Source organism: Tinamus guttatus, unplaced genomic scaffold (assembly GCF_059628265.1).
Source record: "Tinamus guttatus ecotype Peru unplaced genomic scaffold, ASM5962826v1 Tinamus_guttatus_pri_ptg000008l, whole genome shotgun sequence".
In the NCBI taxonomy this organism is placed as follows: domain Eukaryota; kingdom Metazoa; phylum Chordata; class Aves; order Tinamiformes; family Tinamidae; genus Tinamus; species Tinamus guttatus.
The window spans coordinates 2,989,397-3,010,801 of NW_028288542.1; the positions used below are offsets into that span (position 1 = coordinate 2,989,397).

At 34.0% G+C, this 21,405-nt stretch overlaps 1 protein-coding gene across 1 annotated transcript in view; it reads right to left on the reverse strand.

Annotated features, from left to right (window-relative positions):
- Positions 1-21,405, reverse strand: part of CFAP47 (cilia and flagella associated protein 47) — a 284,853-nt gene that overhangs the window by 167,149 nt on the left and 96,299 nt on the right. Inside the window, exons 39-44 of the mRNA XM_088521979.1 lie at positions 21,070-21,158; positions 18,876-18,962; positions 11,911-11,987; positions 10,539-10,684; positions 6,482-6,590; positions 5,373-5,599 (exon numbers count right to left, since the gene is read on the reverse strand). Coding sequence (XP_088378105.1) covers positions 5,373-5,599; positions 6,482-6,590; positions 10,539-10,684; positions 11,911-11,987; positions 18,876-18,962; positions 21,070-21,158 — 735 coding nt within the window. The remainder of the gene's footprint in view (positions 1-5,372; positions 5,600-6,481; positions 6,591-10,538; positions 10,685-11,910; positions 11,988-18,875; positions 18,963-21,069; positions 21,159-21,405) is intronic.

Sequence of the window (21,405 nt, forward strand, 5' to 3'; positions counted from 1 at the left end):
AGTTGTAGACAGATACTTCTTTTCCCACTCTCAAAGTTTCTAAATGTTAAAAACTACAGTAAGGATATTTTTTTCAATTTTTTTAGTGAGCAATATACGTATAGCTAGTTGAACTACTTGAACACTGATGTGACACAGTATGTTTTAGAAATCAAAGCATAAATAAAAATTTTGAAGGAACTGATGGCTTTGACTCAGCAAAATACTTGAGCGACTGGAGTATGTCAAGGAATGTCATTGAATCTGCCCATGTGACCCTGCGTGTGCAGGGGGTTGGACTAGATGATCTCTAGAGTTCCCTTCCAACCTTAAGCATTCTATGATTCTTGGTATAAGGTCTCGCATGACACAGCATGAAAAGCTATTTGTAAGAGATTAGAACAGTACACAAAGGCAAGTTCAAAACAGGCCAATTTAATGAAAAAAAAAATCAAAACCTGAAAGAGACGTTACAGAAATAATACAATAATTTAATACACTACTGGCCCCAATTAACCATTTTCAATCCAATAATACAGTATTATATTTGCAATGATTAAGTTTAACAATTATCAGTTCAACAAGACAACATATGTTGACTTGGAAGTATATGTTTATGCTAGGAAAAATCAAAACTCTGTGGCTTTCTATAATGCCAGGACAGTAGGCATCTCAGCATGTATCACAAGGGGACAGACACTAGAGATCCACTGTGGGAGTTCAAAGAAAAAAATTTCAAACACTGATTCTTATGGAAGGACTCCAACATGTCACCCTGAGCTATACAACAACTTCGAAAATATTAAAAAGCAAACAAAACTGTGTAGTGTGGAAGCTGGAGAACTATGATTTAAAAATAGAGAAATTCAAAGAAATATTTGTGAACAAGAAAAAGAATTTTCATAATGACTAAGATTACTATCAAAAAGAACACTGTCAACCTGTTGTTCAAATCAACTGGTGTTTTATTTTGGTTTTTGGTTTAATAAAGAACTCATTCGCTTGCAGGTTTACAAATTAAATTGATTGTTTGCCGTTGCTTTGCTTATTAATCTATCTATCCAAGTTACACTGAGTACACAAAGTACACTGCTAAGCACAAAGTCCATATGGAATCTGAGAATCTGTTAAACTTCAGTGGCTAATACAGTTTTTTGTAAAATCTATAAAAGACACTTGTTCCACAAAGTATGACTGGACAGATGTATATGCCTAAAATAATATTCACCTAAACAAAATATTAACATTGTTACTTTTTCTTTTGTATCACTCATATTTTCAAAATAATTTACGGGCAGGGACAAGAAGAAACGTGATGTGAATTAATAAACTGAACTCACTGTTTATTAATCTCAGTGGAAAATCTCTGATAGTTTCCATGGACACACACACGCACAAACACAGAATCAATGGGTGTTAGTGATTCACTTGTGATGTCAATAAGAAAGTCAATTTCTCTCTGATAGAATACAAAAGATGACAAAATGACAAAAGATGACAAATGACAAAAGATCTCACTGGGGCGGGGGGAATGGAGGAGGGACATGCATCTTTCTCACTTGTAATGGGAAATACGAGCTTAATTACATACATTTACCAGTTAAAATTTGTCTTTGATCTTCTATATATTCAAATATAAAATAAAAACTTAAATTGATTAAAAATCCAATATCACAGAATCATTGAAGTAGGAAGGGACCTCTGGAGATCATATAGTCCAAACTCCCCGCTCAAGCAAGGTCACCTAAACCACATTACACTGCAGCAGGATAAAAAAAATTTGGAAAATCTTAACTAATAATACAACTGAAAGAGTTTTAGCTGAACTCTGAGGACATTTAACTGGTGATTATCATGAAGATATATTTCATGATTCCTAAAATCACTGAAGTATCCATATTCATGTTCTCTCATCTTTTAAAATATATTAGAAAAAAATCTCAGCTGGTTAGTATTCAGTTGTCTATGAATGTTTCAAATATATCCTGGTATCTTCTCAAAGATTAAAGAAGGATAATAATTTAGTAGGAGATCTAGATCTTGCTTTAAAGAGTAGTATAGAGAGGGGTAGGGAGGGGCACCCATAAACACACATTAGACTAAAATCTGTTGCCTCGAAGGGTAACATATCCACGACAAGATAAAATATGCAAAATACTTCAGATAAACACCAATCCACCACGCAATAGTTCTGTTTCTTTCCAGTATGTGCTGCACACTTTCCAGAGTGCTGCTGCACCTCTTATTCCTCACATATTACTGTTTTCTAAGTTCTAATTTAGTACCATATAAAATGTAAGCCTGGTTGTATGTCTGAGAAGAGACCAGTTCAGACAGCAGTGGGAGGTGTAAGCTTTAGCTTTGGGATTCTTACGGAACATCTCTCCCTTTCCTACCAGTGTCTAATTATACGAAGAGATTTTCTTACAAAGGAAAGGACTGTACCTAGATCCTGGATGTAATTTGTGCCTCTGCATGGATAAGCAGAGAAAAGAAAGCTAAAACGTCACTTTGAATTCCACTTCACTGGCTGCAGCATTCTTTCCCTGACATCCCCACAGGAAAGGATCCTGGCTATTCTGTTTCTTCCGGTGTTCTTTTTATCCACTTCACTTCTCAAGCTCTAGCAATCTCAACCTCAGCTACGTATGCTCATCTTCCATGTATTCTTTCCTATTTCTAAATGCCTTTTTTCTTCCCTTGTTATTTATATTCACCTAAGCTTCCCGCTGACAACTTTCTCTTATTCACCAATAACAAAACCAATTCATAATTATCCATAATAATGCCAGTGCCAACCTTAATTGTGACAGAGAGTTCAGAGGTATATTCCCTTTATGACTGCCTCAAATATTTTAAGAGGAATTAAGCTAATTAAATACTTAAACAGGAGGTAGGAAATTAATACTCACAAGCAGTAGAAATAAAATTTAGAACTTGCCTTTTTTCATTAAAATGCAAAAAGCATTCACAGTCAGCGCTGGACAAGGTAGCATTCAATTTCTATGACTTTATGTACATGGGGTACATATTGATATGATTAAATAGGAAATGGATACTCATTTTAACTTTTTTTTTCCCCTTTCTCTCTATATCTTTGAGATCTGCATCTTTGGCAGCTTATTGCTTTAATGTCCCTCTTTCCTATCTTCACAGACTCACAGAACGGTCGAGGTTGGAAGGGACCTCTATCTCTTCATTAACTCTTCCTTCCTAACTCTTCATGTAACTCTACTTGTAAATTATGTAATACTGGCCCAATAATGGCAGCACTTAGCTCAGAAACAATAGCATAAGTATGTTCTGATCAATGCAACAACTGTTTCACTCAAAAGATATAAAAATTCATTTATCTTCTCATATCTCTTATCATCAAAGACACAAATCAAAATATATCCTTTTTTTTATCTAGGAAGGAAAAGCATCTGTAAAAACATAGCAAACAAATATCGAGGACTTTAATCCATCCATATAGATTAGTCAAATAAAAACATCTATTGCTTGTTACTGAAAATACATATCCAGTCTAACTCCAGAAATATAACATATACTTATTCCTAGTTTGTATAAGTAAGCAGACATGAGTAAAACACTTTAATAAGAAATAAAAAATGTGTAATTATTTAGTTATTTATTTTTACAGATGCAGATGGACTATCAAGCAGTAATAGCATAAGGATACCTTCCCATCTAATTTTATCACATGGTTATACCTGTAAGAACTACATAGAAAGGTGAAAAGGAAATTAAAAAGTAAGAAATTTCCAGAGATTCTAGATTTATCTCTGATCTATACCTTACAAAGGATTTCATGGGCATACATAAATTCATCAAATTGCAGGTGCTTTGGATGGTCTTTTTTAGTGGGAGGTAAGGCCATTTAGACAAAGTAAAAGCATACTTCACCTTCAAAATAAACTGCAGCCCTCCCTCAAGAAAGTTTCTTCAATAAATGTCACTAGAATTTGTATACTGTTGTTTTTATGCAGGCAGTAAGTGTGAATTTATGATTAAAAAGTGCTGAGGAACATTTTTCATAATTTAATCTGTATAGTGAGTCACCCTATCAGGAAATATTTTTTCACAGTATAAAGTCTTTTTCACATCAGCATATATCGGAGTAACTCCATTTTATTTCTCGTGAACAATTATAAGTCTTCACGTGAATGCTGTAAAATATGTTGTTCTGTATATTATATCACCTCTCACATGATGACTGATTCAGTGTTATTATCTATCATTTCATATCTCGTAAGTAACCTAATCATCCTCCACTGTTTTGTAATCCAAGTAATGTCAGAAAGTACATTAAGTCTTAGCATACCTAGTAGTAAAAGACTACTCCTATTTTGTTCTCAGTCCTGATTAAATCCCCAACTTCAGAGCAGTCCAAGTCTTTCATCAAGTATTTGTCAAGTGATGGTGGTATTACAGGCCTTTAATTAAGAAAAGCTTATTAAATGTCACCACAGCAGGGAAGAGACTAACATCCAAAAGGAAAATATTTGATTCTAGATTACATGTTTAATATTCTTGCCCTACTAAAAATATGTCACAGATTAAATCTACTTTCTTCTTCCTCATTTAATTTGTTGTACATTTTTTCATTATCTGTAAACTGAAATTACAGTTACACATAAATTTAGCAATATCATCAAGACACCAGAAAAAGGTTTTCCTTCTTAGTATTGGAAATGATGAAGTGCTGGGAGCCACAATCTGGGAGGAGTCCAGATGGAAAGCTGGTATAAAAATAGCTGCCTGAGGCCAGGTAACATCAGGTTCACAAGGGAAATTAAACCATAAAACTCAAGTGTTTGACCATCAGCCATATAAGCTTACATTTGAACTTTACATAAGAAAAATGCTTGTTTAGTTGGCAGTACTGCTATTATAAATCTATTCACAAATCCTAATTGATGTTTAAAGGAACAGCCTGCTTTCTGAATTCTTAGAAAACTATCCACAGGTTAGAACTATGTATACACAGGGAGTTATAGCTTATAAGGAATATTTGCCGTTTTCCAAAACTATTTTGATTGATTGAGAAGCAAGAAAAAGTCTTTTTTACACCTTGATATATTGACCGAGTCTGTTCTTTAATTAAAAAAATCCTATTTGAAAATTTTCATTCCCTATGAAAACGCACCTAAGAGGATACACCAACATGAATATCTAATACTTAGAGTGTGAAGGGTTCTTTAACCAAGGTGCATTTCTAGAAGCTAACTAAAATAAGAAGCTGATATTCTTTTTTTTCACTGTAGCTAAGATTTATTAAAGGAAGTGCTACTTAATAACATGAATGAGGAAGCATCTTCAGAACATTCAGACCTATAAATCAAGGACGACAAAAACAAAAAGTTATAGTAGCAGCTTACTGTTTTCCTCACCTCTACTTTGGACAGCCCTAATAATGCAACGGCAACTCGGACACTACTGCTCTCCAGAGTGCCTGCGATCCTTCTTCTCTCGTACTCAAGAGCTGACATCTGTTGTTGTGCAGCCATGGCCAGAGCCATCTCTCTTGCTTCGTTGACCAATGGGATCCTCAGATTTTCTTCAAGAGTCTGAGCAAGACCACATTTCAAATGCAAAATAGGATCTACCCTACTCGGACCTGTAAAAAGAAAGAAATAAAAATTGTAATAATTGTCATTTCTCAGGTACTGTAGAGAGTAATAGTAGAATATTTTTTAAATGCCAATCCTCCAAAGACAAAATTTCTTTGATATGGATTTGATAATACATGCTATTTACTCCAGAAAAACATATATATATTCACAATAATGAGAAAACAAAAATGAATATAGTTCAAAATCCAAATCAAATATTTCTTGTCCTAGTTAATAAAAACTCCTGGGTTTTAGTATTTCTGCTATCAGGGTGGTAGCCTCAGTTTCAGAACATCTTTCTGGCACCTACATATCACCTTCTACCCCTCTAGATGATTTTCTGTTCCTCCCAGATGAAGCCACCAGCAGTGTAATTCCAATTATACCTCTTAAACTCACAATGTTTTCAAATGCACTTCTCTGAGATCTACAGCTCTCAGTGTCTTTTACACATGTAAAATCTACACACTTGTTTTCATTTTTCCACTTTAAAATGTGGTAAGAAAATATTTTGGAAAGCAAAACAGTGGATGAGGGTGCACATGTGCACATAGCAGCAACCACGGGGTACTGCAGTGTTAAAATCCAACTTGGCACAGTGCATACAAGGGGTATTTCACATAGTTTAGTTTTAGTCTCAACAGGAAAGGAATTTGGGCCATAAGATTAACTCATAATAACAAGTGAGGAGTATTAACACAGATTTCTGATATGTCATTTCAGTGTCTTAAAGCAAAATCACCCCACACTACTCTGGGTTGTCTTTTGACATATAGTAGAGAAGGCTGCATGACTGACACATGCTAGTGCATTTTGTTTCAGGGGTAACTTTTGCATCTTGTTGAGCTGGTCCATAAAATTGACTGTCCTCAACTGTAGTACTTTACCTTCTAATGCACTGCTCACATTCAGGACATTTGGACTATCCATGGGCAGAAGTGGTGAAGGTAAAGGGAAATCCCCCTGTCCCTCTACCAGGTATACAAATTCTCCAATCTGAAACACAGAAGTGTATGCATCCTAATTTAGAAAGCGACTCTAGCAGAACAAATAGCAAAGCATTAAAATTAAAGAAAATCTACTAATACTGAAGATCTGACTTACAAAATTATTTATATATTCAGGAGACACATTATTTTAAAACTATGTTTAAACAAAACAATCATTTCAAGACTTCTGTGATAATAAAGACTTTCCAACTTACAATGAATTTAATTGAATAAGGATACTCTGAATAATAAATACAATGATAAAATGAAATTTAATCATGTGCAGTTAGCTCCAAATATTTTAAATGTACAAATCAAATGACTGTATCACTCGACACTATTAAGAACTTTTTACTAAGAAATATATACAATAATATAAAAGAATAAGAAGAAAGAGCTGATGTAAAAGCAGGACAGAACCATGGAAATTCTTCTGAATTTTCCAGACAGAAGAAAGTTAAGAAATTTTATTTATTTCATCAAAATTAATGAAAAAGCATCTGAATAAACACAAAAATGACCTAGAACAAAGGAAGACAGTAATTTTCCACAGAAGAAAGGATAAATTAGTTAACAGAGAAAAAAGTATTTTGAACTATTGAAGAATTGCAAAAAAAAAAAAATAGGTGCAAGTGCAAGACAGAAAAGTTTTATAAAAAGAAAACTGAAAATATTCTACACTGTAAGGATTTCAATCAGAACATTCAAAAGGATATCTAAATTAGGTATCTGAAGTTTCAAGACTAGTTTATCAACCTAATCCATACAGGAGATTATGAATAGAAGTACTACTTTTATTGCCTTGATGACTTCATAGTTTACTGAAAACTTGTTTGGACCCCATTAATTTCTGTTGGTCGCGTGGTTAAGGATTAAGTACTTTACAACCAGACACCTTTCGGATTTCGCCAAGCTACATCCTGTGATATTCTGCCCTAGAAATCCTGTCATTTAATCTTAATTCAGCATAGGAGGGGATTCATTGCTATCACATAGCTCATCTCACTAATACTCACTAATTCAATTTTATGCTGTGGATCAATACCATAAGATAAGCCTCCTTTTTATTTCGCCTTTTATGCTAAGGCTGAAAATACGACACGTATGTTTCTGCCACAGCAAAAGGAGAGGTGCTCAAGCTTCACAGCATTTTCTCCCTTCTGTTGGTTCAAGAGGTCAAACAAATCTCTTTTTTTGAGAAGGATTAAACAAACCTAGAGCAATATTGGTTTCCCACATACAAACTAATAGCCACTCCTGGGAACCAATTTAAACAGGAATTATTCCTGTTTGACACACTGTTTTGCCTCCATAAGAACCATTAATAAGCTCTCAGCATACAAGTAATTTCATGAAGGTGTTGGTTGCTAGGATGCCCTTTTACTACCATTTACTTTCCTTATCACCACTGACATCAACACGCTTATGTGAGGAGAAACTACCCTATTTCCCTTGTTGTTTTCAGATAGTCTGGCTCTTTGACATCCACAGAATGTACTACTACTTTTTTTTTTTTTTTTTTTGGCTGAGGTTTTTCTTGTTGCTTTGGAAAAACATAGATCCTACTGCATTTTGAGAGTTTAGCTAGTATTCATGGTTTCATGTTTTATATTTCTAGTTTGATCAGATGCAAATAGAATAGCCCCCCAAAAAATCATGCAGCCTATTCTTAAAAAAAACAAGTTAATAAAATAGCTATTTAACTATTGTTAACTATTGTAAGCCCATTTCTGACCTATTTTTCAAAACAACGTACAACTACTAGAGATTGGCTGCTCTCCATGAAAGTCATCTTTAAATTAAATTAAGAACAACACTAGTTAAGCATTAATAAACTATTATATTTTGTATTAGGCAGTCATCTGTGAAAGTCTGGACTGGCACTTTTAAATTATGCTTTCATAAAAAATTGTAACTGAAAACAAGGGTTGTAAGCATGTAAATTCGCTCTTGCAAACAAACATTTACAGATAAGAACAACCTGATTATGTGTTAGTTGATACATAATTTCTTCTCTGAGATCTTTGCTAATAAATTGAAGAATGTCAGTGTTATTTTTCTTAAACAGAGAGATATATTAAAACAAATTCTTGAGAAATGTTATGAACAACCAGTGTTACAGCCTGTCATTACAAACACTGGAAAAGTTAACATACACATTCTCTCAGAAAAAAAAAAAAAAAAAAGGAATATGTTTAAGTAAGCCAACAAAACGGAACCAGTTTAGCTTCTTGACACATAAATGTCATGAATGTAATGACAGTATTCCTAGTCAGATTCAAGTATTAATAAGTAATGTGCATCTCAGCACCTTCATTGACTTCAATAAAACAACATTTGTACTCTGACTACTATTTTAGCTCATTCGTCACAATGGGTAAGAAAGGTGGAAAGGAAAAAAATACAGAAATGATGAATTAATGAGTTGCAGGATTACATGCAGCATAAGTCCATAATAGATAAGAACTTCATAACTATATGAAGCCCCTTGATCTTCCAACTGTTGGTTTGTCAGTGAGAAAATGGTATAATTGGAATATTGCAGCCATATGCACAGTACCTAATAGCCAATTTCTTCCTGTGCCATTACTGAATAGCTCTAAAAACATGCTAGCTATTTTACAATTTCCTCCTCCCCTAGGAGATTTACCTCACTGTCTTACATATAATATAATCATGTGGATGAGACTTAGTTTTGCTAAGCTGAAGTGCTATTTATCAAAAGCTCTGCGTGTTCAGCAGCCTTTAAATGCATTACACCTACTTCACTCAGCTGAAAGGAGTGGGAGTTTCAGAAATAGCTAATATATAAGGTACAGCAATAGCTTCTCAGAGACTTGAATGCTTCCTGCTACAAGAAGATAAACTGGTTGTTTGCTGTGTATAATTTTAGCTTTTTCTCTGTCACCTCTGTGGCGATGTGGTTTTCAGAGGCTATCAGAAATAATCTTTCCCTTTTCACCTGAGGTTCTCTAGCTCTGAGCACAACTCTTCCTTTGCTAAATGTGTGTTAGAGAGAATGCTAAATGTGTGTAATTGCATAGATGTAAAACTGACATATGGCAGCAGTCTCAATGCAAGTCTTGAGATCAACCACACAAAAAAAGAGATCTGAGAAAAAATGGTGTTGGTAAACATTGCCAGGCAGCAAAACACAACGGAGAAGTTAAATAGGTGATAAGATGGACTTACAAAGACACAGAAATAAGAAGATTGAGACTACTAAAACAAAGGACTACAAGAAGGTGGCACGTAAATTTTATGTTGTGAAAGTTGGCCAACAATAGGTCTTGGTAATTTGATTAAAACAAGTTCAGTTACATATATATGGCAATTGCCAGACTGTATAAATTAACAGAAACTACAAGCCAGTACTCACACACTGTTCAAAAAATTTTAAAGCTACATTAACGACAAGGACTGAATGGAAATCAGGTAGACAAGTAGTTCAAGGAGAGAGAGAAGGAAAAAATATTCTACTTTAAATGACACCATGTCCTTGATACAGTAGAAAACACAGGGAAAAGTACAGTACTGTAAAGACCATATTCCTTCCCTCTCTGTATTTTACTAGCCTAAGACTAAAGTATCATTCTTGCTCCCACATTAAGATAAATGGTTTAAATTTCATGTTTGTTTTGAGGTTGAGTTGTCTAAGAAAGCCAAAGTAACATTCTTTACAGTATTATTAGCTGTAATGATTTTACAGTAGAAGATGACATTCCATACATACATAGGGGATTAAACGGCAGTAAAATTCAGTTTACATTCCTTAATGTAAACCTTATTCAAAAACTTTGTCTATTCTTCGATCATTTTCTTATGTAGCATTTTCCTCTAAGAACTATAGAAATAGTGTATTTTAACCAAGAAATTAAAGAAAATATTTCCATTTTCACAAGCTAGCATATACATTACATGTTTGTAATGTGCAGAATTCATTTTCCATTCTTACCTGTTCATTAACAAGAAAAACAGTGCAGTAACGTTTTTCCAGGTTAAAGGGAAGAAAATCAATCTCTAAGCCCGCAGAACTACTCCCTTCCAAGCACAGGATTTCCATGGGACTGAAGAATTCATGCAGGAGGCTGGATTGGTCAGCTGTTAAAGTAAGTTTTTATGGTTATTTACATACAACAGCACGGATTATAAAATAATATAGCTACTTGAAGTTTAAGAGTAAAGATTCTGTAAGCAATATGTGGTGGTAATCAGCATTTAAGGCACTCCCAAATGACACGTGTGAATGTGCAGTAGTACTGCATGATTTAAGCATTACGCAGACACACATTTTGCTAATCAACTGCATTTTTGTTCTGTGTATAGAAACAAAACAAGGGAAAACAGAGTGCCTCTCACTACCAAAAAGAACCTTCAAGAATATACAGCTTATAAGCATTACTCCTCCTGCTGGAAAGTACAATTAGTACCCTTTAAATAAATAATCTTGTTATCAGTAGCAGTAACGACATGCTATATTATAGGATGAAATCCTTTAGAATGGACAAAAACTTAATTTTGGTAAGCTTATTTTCTATGTATCCTTTCACAAAAGCATTAAGGTGACAAAGTGCTGAGATGACAAAGAGCATCATGAGACGCCAAGAATCTTATGGGTGAATCTGACTACTTTTTCAATGAATGTTTTTCCTCTGCTGAGTGTATTCTGATAAGAAAGAATACTTGAAAAATGATTTTCATTCAACCCTGGCCAGCTATCCTTACAGAAGGATCAACTGAGTGACGAGTAGAAGTGAAAATGCAGACAATAGAAATGAACAAGGATCACATGAGAAAACTAATCCCCACAAAGCATCCAAAACTAAAGCCATTACCCCACACTCACTGCTTTTGCTCTTCATAGACAGAATTTTTTCCTAACTATGAAAACAGGAATTCCCCTATATTCCGACATCAGCCCACGCTTAATTTTGATGTGATTTTGATGTTTCCAAAGTTTAGGTAAACAATGACAAAAACATCTTCCCAATAGGGCTCAAGTCCCATTGTTACCCTTGTATCGAATAGGGTAAGGCAATCCAGGCAGTCTATCTCCTCCCTAAAGTGTTTCTCATCCAATGTATGTCAGACTTCTGAGCAGACAAAACACATTTTGCAAGAGTCCACTGTGCACTGTTTACTCTAGGAAAATAATTAAGATTACAGTGCAGTTTTAGAATTCACTGCACTAGATATAAAATATTCAGTGATATGCTCTCCCACAAATAATACTACTCACATATTTCAAATGTCAAAATGTTGCTTTTGCACATGTCCTTATAGATGGTGCTGTAGGGACAGAAGGGAGATTTTAAAGAGGTACTTACAACCATTACTGTTTTTCTCTTCATTTGTATCTTCAGGTACTGCACTACTTTTACAGCTTAATGTGTTATTTTCAGAGCTAAAAGGGAAAAAAATGAAAGACATAACAAAGCTGGATATTAGATAGCTTCTTTTCCTTTTTTATGTATAAATACTAGAAAAGCAAATGTTTGCAAGAAAAAAACAGCCAAGAAATTTTGGAGCAATCTACCCATCAGAGATACTAAATCCTTCTCTTCCACTTAAATTAATCATATTTATAGCACAGTCACCATATCCTACCTTCAATTTATCTGTACACTAACCATATAAACTCAATTTCACATGAAAAAAAAATACAACTCCAGTTTTAAAAGCTTTCTATGATATTGAGTGGAAAATTAGCTTTAACTCAATTCCTGCTCAATAGAAGCTTTTTCAATGAACTTAATCCTAACGTTGCTCTTTATCAGTTTAACATCCTAAAAAATATGCAGAAATTGTCCCCTGGTGCATCCTGAGGTGACAGGCCTTGCATTCCTCTGATATCCAGAGTTGATTTCAAATCAGTCTTTCTAGTTTTAGCTCTAAAAGATATTCTAAAAATTCATCTAAAAAAAGGCTCCAAACCAAATTCCAGTTAGATACATTATTCTCACTTTAGGACTCGTATGCATAGCCCCTGGGGACATGTCTTCAGGCTTCTTCTCACAGAAATTGATTTGCAAAAGTAACAGTCCTTGTCCCCTTACCAGAACACAGTTCAGATGTTAGCCGTGCTCCTGCCTAAGCTTCTTTTTAAGCTTACTTTTTTTGTGTGTGTTACACAGATGTAGATAAATATTTCACATTTATTAATTTAATTAGAAAGTACATTAGTAGGTCATATATGAAAAAATGAGAACTACTTAGCAAATGAGGGTTCTAAACTGTGGCTTGGTCTGATTCAGTCTCTGGCTCTACTATGAACTTATGGAAACTATGGAATTTGTGGTTTAAACTCTATCTTGTGGTTAAGCTCTGGCTCTGCTACAGTTTGGACCAGTTGAATAAACATCAAATAAAGGTAACAAATCACTTTCCCCCGCCTTGATTTATTCAGAGAGAACCCAACTACTGCATATTCAAAAATTAACAGTTATGAAGACTGACATTTGTTAAATCTGCAGGTCAACCACCTGAATGGCTCCCATTTAGTCTGACATACTATTAGCTTTAGAAGAAGTCAAATAATCTCTATTTGGAGTGTAATAGAGTCCATTTTCAATTTTCAAACTGTGGCACCTTAAAAGATTTCCCTTATTAAGTTGGAAAAGTTTATATGCAACCTTCTTACTTAAGTATTTCAAATGAATCCCTCTGTTCTTCAAGACACACAAATTTGTTTCAAAATGAATGCACTTCCATAATCTCTCTAAGGTCCTTACTGAAGTGCTCTCACTATGCACCTGGATTACAAATGGCCGTGATATACACAGTGGGTTGACTGGGCCCACGACCTTTTTTACTAATAAAAATTCACAGCTCAAGTTGCAGATGAAATGTTTTCATCTATAATTTATAACTAAATAATTCTAAGAGAGCTGCCTGCATATGTTGTCTTTATATATTTTACACGAATCATTTTGTAAATTCAAGCTTAAAAATAACATGAATGTTCAGATAACTATTTACTCAGACTTTTAAGTCAGGCAGCCACACAGAGTAGTAAAAAACACATCACAGAAGGTGTTATCATAAAAACAGGTAATTTTACAAAAAGTTGTCTACTGTAACCAGGCCCCAATGAAAGAGTAATTCTGGATAGCAATAGGAAGTCTACTCCTTATGTTTTTTAAGACAGTATGTCCATGTTTTTAATAAATGAAAGCTAACTTGCCAAAACATAGACTTTACACTAGTTATAATAAACATTAACAACAATTAAAATTCATTCCAGTTCATGCAAACTTCTAATCTAAACCACCAAATAAGAAATATTTTGTAACAACCAAACTGCAACAAAGGAGTAGCACAGAAACTACTTCAAACTTGTGAACAAACTTACAAACACACACTTATATGTGTATATATGTACAAAGGTAAACTTTGTGGATTTTTGCTCTATGAATTGGCAATTTTATGCCACACAGTGAGCCAAACAGCCTCAGCTGTAAAATCCTCAGCTGAACACCTTATTCTTTTCATGGCAATACAGCTTTTCAGGTATATTTGAAAAGAACAGATATACTTGAAAAAAATTATTTATTCCTCTCCACCTGGAAAGCAGATTTTGCTTCTTTCTATTTTATATCCTTAATATTACTTTATATTTATATTTTTTACTGTATTTGTTCAATCCTTGCTCACAAACATCTTCTACCATACTTAACAGAAGGTACAAGCATGTAGCTACATCTAAGCAAGGATGGTATTGTTTAATTTACAGCAATCACAAGATCTTATAGATGCTATATTGTAAAACTATACTGTATTGTATCCCAAAGAATTACTACAAGTAGATTTTCAGCTCTAGACTCTGGTTTAATATTACCCATACATAAAAGTCATTCTCCTAGTGCTGTAAAATTTGATGAACCAACTTACAGCAAACAATGATTACCCACTGCTTTTGATATCTGTTGGGTCTCTGTTAAAATAAACTGTTAATCTTGCTGGGCTAAGAAAGAATCTCAACCTTAAATAAATGCACTGGTAAAATTCTCATGAAATGTTGCCCTGGAGACTCATTTTAATAGCTATATTTAAAGCTCATTTTTCAGAAAGGAAAATGGGCTCTGAAGTACGTGAATATAACATCCTATTTATTCCATATTTGCAAGTAGCTATTTATCTCACATGAATACAAAAATATAAAATTTGCATATGTGTCATCTTTTTCAGTGTTTCGTCTTTGATTCAGAATGTCCACCCATAAATGCATAAATTGAGACTACAGCAGAATCACGGTATAGATAATTAACTGTTGAAAGTGGGTATGAAGAAATAACCTAATAAGAATTTTACAAGGAAATATATTAGACACTGAGACCATATAGAGTACAGCAAACCTCCTCATTGAGGTGAATTGAGTAAAATCCTACTTTCAGAGACAAATTACAGAGAAACTCATTGCACTGATTTGACATGACATTGAAGGTCTCTCTTAAAGGTGAATTTGGAAAAAATGCACCTGCAGATGAGTGAAAGGAAAGAGAAAGAAAACAGTGTTTTGGAAACATGTACATTGCCCATCACTACTGTTCTAAAACTAAAAGAAATGGCAATCTGTGTAACAGTAAGAAAAAAAAAATAAGTTTAAGAACAGGAGAGAGAAGATGGATATGCCCTCACACTGGATCAATAAAAGCCCTATTAAGAAAACAAACAAACAAACAAAAACCCACTCTTCTCTGGCAGATGATCTTAACTTTGTCACAATTTCTATGCAGGCAGTTCATTAGGGTATTAAGTCCAAAGTAGCATCCTTTCAGACCTCAACCATGAAGCATTCTCCTCCACGGTGACAGTGAAGCCATCATGAATGAATGAACGAAAACATATAAAAGAATAACACAATCTCCATCAATCTCCAGTCAGTACAACGTTCAGCATCAAGCTTATTCAGGTACTGAGTGGACACAATGGCAAAGGCTCAATGCTTTAATAGAGACTAAGCACCTTCCATGGAAATGGAATAGAGACCATGAAATCATGGAATAGGTCTCTTAGTCAACTATTGGAAGTGATTTTGTTTAAGGGAGGGAATGTGTGAGGAGAAGCTGATGCTTTCAAAACAAAGCTGAATTCAAAACTTATTTATTTTACTGTGCATTAAATGGACTAAAGATTCTGTTCAAGTTACAGGTGAAGGCTGGTTAAGGAGGATGCCTCTCAGCTGCTAGGTACTGAGTCCCATCTGACCCAGAGTAAATGGCCAGGTGCAAGTACCTTCAAGTTCTTCTAGCAGTGCTTTTGTTTAACCTATTCAGACTTGTTCTTACTGTTCTTGGGCACTGGAAAGAAACAGTTTAGTATCCTCACTTCTGAGTTCTTTGTTATTACTTTTTACATAACACCATAAAACGGCTGGCTTGCCATGTTAGTTGCTATGCCACAAATCAAGTCAAAAACCAAAAAAAAATCAAAACCAAAATCTTCTGATGATATAGTCATAGCTACACACATGTAATGGTGCATCACTCCAGAACACTCTTTCGTCTAGGATCCAAACAGGCCAATAACTCTGTTTTCAGAGTTCAGATTATGTTTTCCAACATGTCCTCGCATCAGGAAAACAGTGGTTTTTTCTGTATTTGAGTGGAATTTACTAGATGACTTTTCTTAGTCCCTTCCTGTTCCAGATTCTATATATCATTTTGAGGTAAACATAAAGCTGGAAAGTGTCAGGCACCATGGGGAGATCTATGTCCACTAGTAGTTACTTCATCAACAAACTTTAGAAGATGGAAGCAAGCAGATCTCTTACTAGAGAGATAAGGGATTCAAGGAAATGTTTACTAATGCACAGAGAAATACTGAAACATTTGAAGAGAAAAATCATGTATAAGATATTAGCTGGTTTCCATACGCTGTGGAATATTGCTTGTGATCTCAGAACAAAGACTAGGATATAAAGCGATACAAGCTACCCAAAGAGGCATTATGACTTGCAGTAATAGAGATAAATTTCTAACACATGAAATATTAATCATAATTGTGATACCTCCCAGCAGTTTATTTCTAAAATATATTTTCTGAAGACTGCAGAAAAGGTTATTAATGCTATATTTCATAATTCATACTGCAAACAGACATAAAATAGCCTTTTAAATCTTCAATTTTGTTTATTCTATTAGATAAGTAAATACAAGCATTCTGTTTAGCATAACTCTTTCCTTGAAATATGAAACGGTCAGGAACATAAAGTAAAAAAAAACCTCAGGAAATATAAAATATTTGAAATTCTTGGTGATTTTCCTTGCAAAAAAATAGATTAAACTAACATTAAAAAACCTATAAGCTGTAAAACTAGACCTCAAAATCATTAATTACTTCTTATTTTTTTCAGAGTGAGTTTTTCCTGACTTAAAAATATTTGAACACTTTAATGGCTTTTTCTCCAAGACAGCTTGTGTGGCCATGAGCCACTCTAATGATTTTTCCACGCCTTTATGAATGCACTATACTGTTTAGTCATGGTTCTGGAATAGGACTACCAGTGAATCATTAGCAGATCATTACCACTTCCTAGTCCTATTAGTTTACTAGTAAAATCTGTAGACATCAATGAAAGAGTGGCTTTTTTTGACTTTTTTGCTTGCGTGTGTGTGTGTGTGTGTGTGTAAGAGGCCTTGGTTATGAGAGAATTTTGAGTAAGGGTTTTGCAGTTTTCTAGTTCACTTTCTCATGCTTAAATTGGAAATACAAAAATAGAGTCATATGTTAACGGTACTTGCATTCTAAATATCATCTATTCCGCCAACAGAAGTGAGAGCACAGAAGACAGAACACTTTCTTTTTTAAATTCAGAAAAAAATCAAATGTCTTTTTGACAAAAAATATGCAAAGTAATATCCAGTCAAAGCAGTCCGACATTTGCTTAGGGGGCTGACTATTTGGACATCTTACTAGAATATGCAATCATTATGATCAAGCTGTCTTTTTCTTTCTATTATGCAATATATGAGATGGACATGGCTGCTTCCCCTTGGATAGAGGCCTGAGTTATCTGATTTTTTTGTACTAGCCACTCATTTCAAAACACAAAATCATTAATCACTAAGGGTTCGACTCTTGCAGCACAAGTGCACGGAGCACTGAGGGCACAGTGTGGCTCACAGAACACAGAGGACAGGTGACACTGAAGGCATTTACCTAAAAAACAACAAAACAAAATAAAAAAAATCAAAACCAAACAAACAACGATTCAATTCGTAACATCTGAGAAATTCAAAAAAATGCTTTAGCTATTTGTTCTTCCTCTATGGTAGGGCACTTCCAGGGAATGCCACAAGTTTTAGTTCTCAAACAGGTTTGCAATTGTTTCTTTCCCTTTTAACTTTGACTTTCCGTTTTGTGATATACATCTCTCCACTGCCCACAAAGATTTCCGACTGTTATCCAAATTTCATGATATTTATTACATCACCCACCAATTAACGACAGTGAACACAGAAATACTTTTCTCTTGGGTTATGAGTCTTTTTGCACATGCATCTTTCTTTCTACTTCTCCTTGACTTCCATTACAATGACTCCTGGCTGTTTATCCTTTGCCGTTTTATGACTTTCATCATGCTGACTTTGAACTCTCTTCCTGCTTCCATATTTCCTATTTCACAAAAATCTGTCTATGGCTAGCTAAACAATAACACTCAGGCATGTAATTAAACTTACATTCTGCATTTCTCTTTCTGTTTTGCAAATATTTCTGTTTTATCCCATGGCCTACTGAGCCTACAGCATTTTAGACTCCAGCAAAACTCCAAAGTTCTCTAGCCTGCCTGTATCTCACTCTTGCAGTTTCTGAAATCTTGACCTTCTTTATCCTGAGAATCTGAGCTATTCCTTCTACTTCTTAAGATCCTAATAAACTGGAAGTAGTCGATCTTACTGACAGTTCTTGTCTGCCCTTCCTTCCGGCACCTTAGTCACCATGATTGCTCCTACCCTATCATCAAGATTTCGGCTCTAAACACTGATTTCTCCGCCAGATCTTCCTTGCGGCAAATTGCTCTCACTCCCTCACCACCCATCCTCAGAATATTTTCATCCATTTAAGATTTAAATTGAAATATTTATCTTTTCTCTACTGCTTATGACAAATGTTTAATATAATTCTACTATACTTAAATGATCTAATCTATAATTCTTTGTAACTACTACGCACTAGCTATACACAAAGATGTTACAGTTACTAGTGTAATATTCTGTAATATAACTGTATATAGCTGTATATAACTGTAATATTCAAATTGGATAATTAGCAACCAACATTTAAAACTTACCTGAATATTTTCTCTTGCTTTACTTCTCTGGCTTGACACACTTGCTCTGGCCGACTTAAGTAACTTGTGGATTCCAGCAGAAAGACTCTGAAATATGACAAATCCCTTTGTTTTTCACTTGCAAAATGAAGATAAAAACTAGTTTATTACAGCTTTCAAATTCAGGCTTGTTTATTTCCATTTGGGGATGTTCAAAAAAAAGAGATTTTTCTCCTTAAATATATAGACTTTCTTGTTTAAGAATTAAGAACATTTTGCTGAAATTAAGACAAAGAATTTTTAAAGCTTATGTAAGCACAGAAATTCCTGAGATATTTATTTAAGGATTATTTATTATCCTAAATCTCATTAATATCATAGACTGATTCATAATCATTGAGTAGGTTTACAGTCATGTCATGACATGCAACTTGAAATATTTTTTACAAGAGCAACATTTTAGAAACAAAAACAATGTATATTTAAAGACAAAGACAATTCACATAACACTATTAAATTGGAAACGATTTTCTGAAATGTAATTTATACTAAGATTGTCACTAAACTAAATGAGTAAAGAATCAATTCATAGAGATTTGAAGAAAAAAAAAGGCAAGTTCTTTTGCTTTTCTAATTAAAGTGTGGATCTACTAAAATACATTAAGTTGTGATTTCCCTAACAAACCACCATCAATCAGTTCATTTAAGAGACATTTATCTTGCTATGTGTACACTACGTTGTGTAGCCTTTAAACCCATTTTATGCAATGGATATTCCATTGACATATAGCTAGTCATTACCCAAGAACTACAGTTGCTGCAACTTTGAAGAATTTCTGTTATAGCCCTTTTTTCAGCTTAAACAAACCACATTACTGCATTTTCCCTACACTCACAGAATAGAGCAGAAACAGAAGGAAGATAACAGACTACACAGCAAAAATACAGAAGCCAATGCCAACAAGTATTTCACTACCTGAAGACCTGAATTCAAGGTCTTCAGTGGAACTACATAAATTAATATCAGTGTTAACTGATGCTCTGCCCCACAATTTAATCTGCTATTTAAAAAAAAGAAACTCACTAACCATCAGTTACTTTCATATCTTAGGACACAGAAATATTTTTCTTTTCCTGAGTAAGAAATAGCTGCAGTACTGCACAGAGAAATGCAACTGCGGATTCTGAAAGTATTTAACTTATTTTACTTAATGAAGTACAATTATTCAGTGATCTTTTAAATATTTACCTATATACAAATATTATAATCCTTGAATTGTAAATACAGAAAACATTACTTAGTTGAAAGAAAAAGTAGCACATTTTCACAGAATGCCAGGAAATAACTGGTTTAGAATACAGTATGTACAGCTTTTGCAAATACCTGACACTTGCTACATATTTGGAAGACTGATATCTCAGAACTACAAAAAACCTTTCATTTGTAGGTTACAGTTCATATGTGGCCCAAATTGATAATTTCTTCAGGAACTCTCATGCAACTATTAAAATGTATGTATGAGAATTAATTGTCAAATCACCTTAATATATTTTTTCTCAAAGAGATATCCACATCATAGAACTGATTAGAGTAAAAGCCACACAAAATGTTATGGAAAATGTTCTCCTAAATAAATGTATGACTGCTCTAAAAAGTAAAGACAAAATATGGAGCCAGATCATATAAAATGAGATGATAAAGAGGTGCAGCATTCTCTTCATTTCAGATTAGAAAAACAATGTTTATAACTTTGGAGGTGTTACATCCCGTGTTATATCAGTTACAGTAGATTACCTGATAGTAATGTCAGACCCAAGGCAAAAGAAAATCATTCTTTTGGATGCTTAATAATTCAAACAGCAGGATAAAGCAGATTGGGGGAGAAATAAAAACAACTATTAATTAACATGGTTTATTTCTCTTTGGAATTCTGCTGCACCTCAGCCAAACACAAAAATACAAGCAAGGTTCATGAACTCCATTAGTATAAGGTTCTAACTTATTGTTTACACTGGGATGGATTTCAATTAAGGTTTATTTGTCTTCTCTATTCATTATGATACTTTCCATTTCACAGTACTTCTAACAATTTTGACAATGTAAATCCCTATAATTTAATCTCAAGGTCTTACTCTTAAATTGAAGGCGAAAACGACAAAAAAGAGATATAAAACAGCATATTTGTTATAGACTTTCCTTTACTGAATTGTCTACCTGAATATGCCATCAGTTCTGAAGGGATTAGTAACACTTAATGTAACTTTCTTCAGCTCATAACATGGGGATTTGCATTTTAAGATACCCTGAAATAGAACGAAAATTGAAAACAATATGTCAATTATATCAAAAGTTGCAAACCATATTCATGCTTAAACACTGGCAAACAGGAAAATATGACTAAGCATAAAACTACGTATTTGGCCACTGATGACTAAAGAATTTAAATAATTAAAATGTTAGGCTTTGTTCCCAGTGAAGAATAGTTAAAGCTCATTTCTTTTTAAACATGTATTACTTTCATCACCTTTTAAACGTTCTTCAGAATGACAA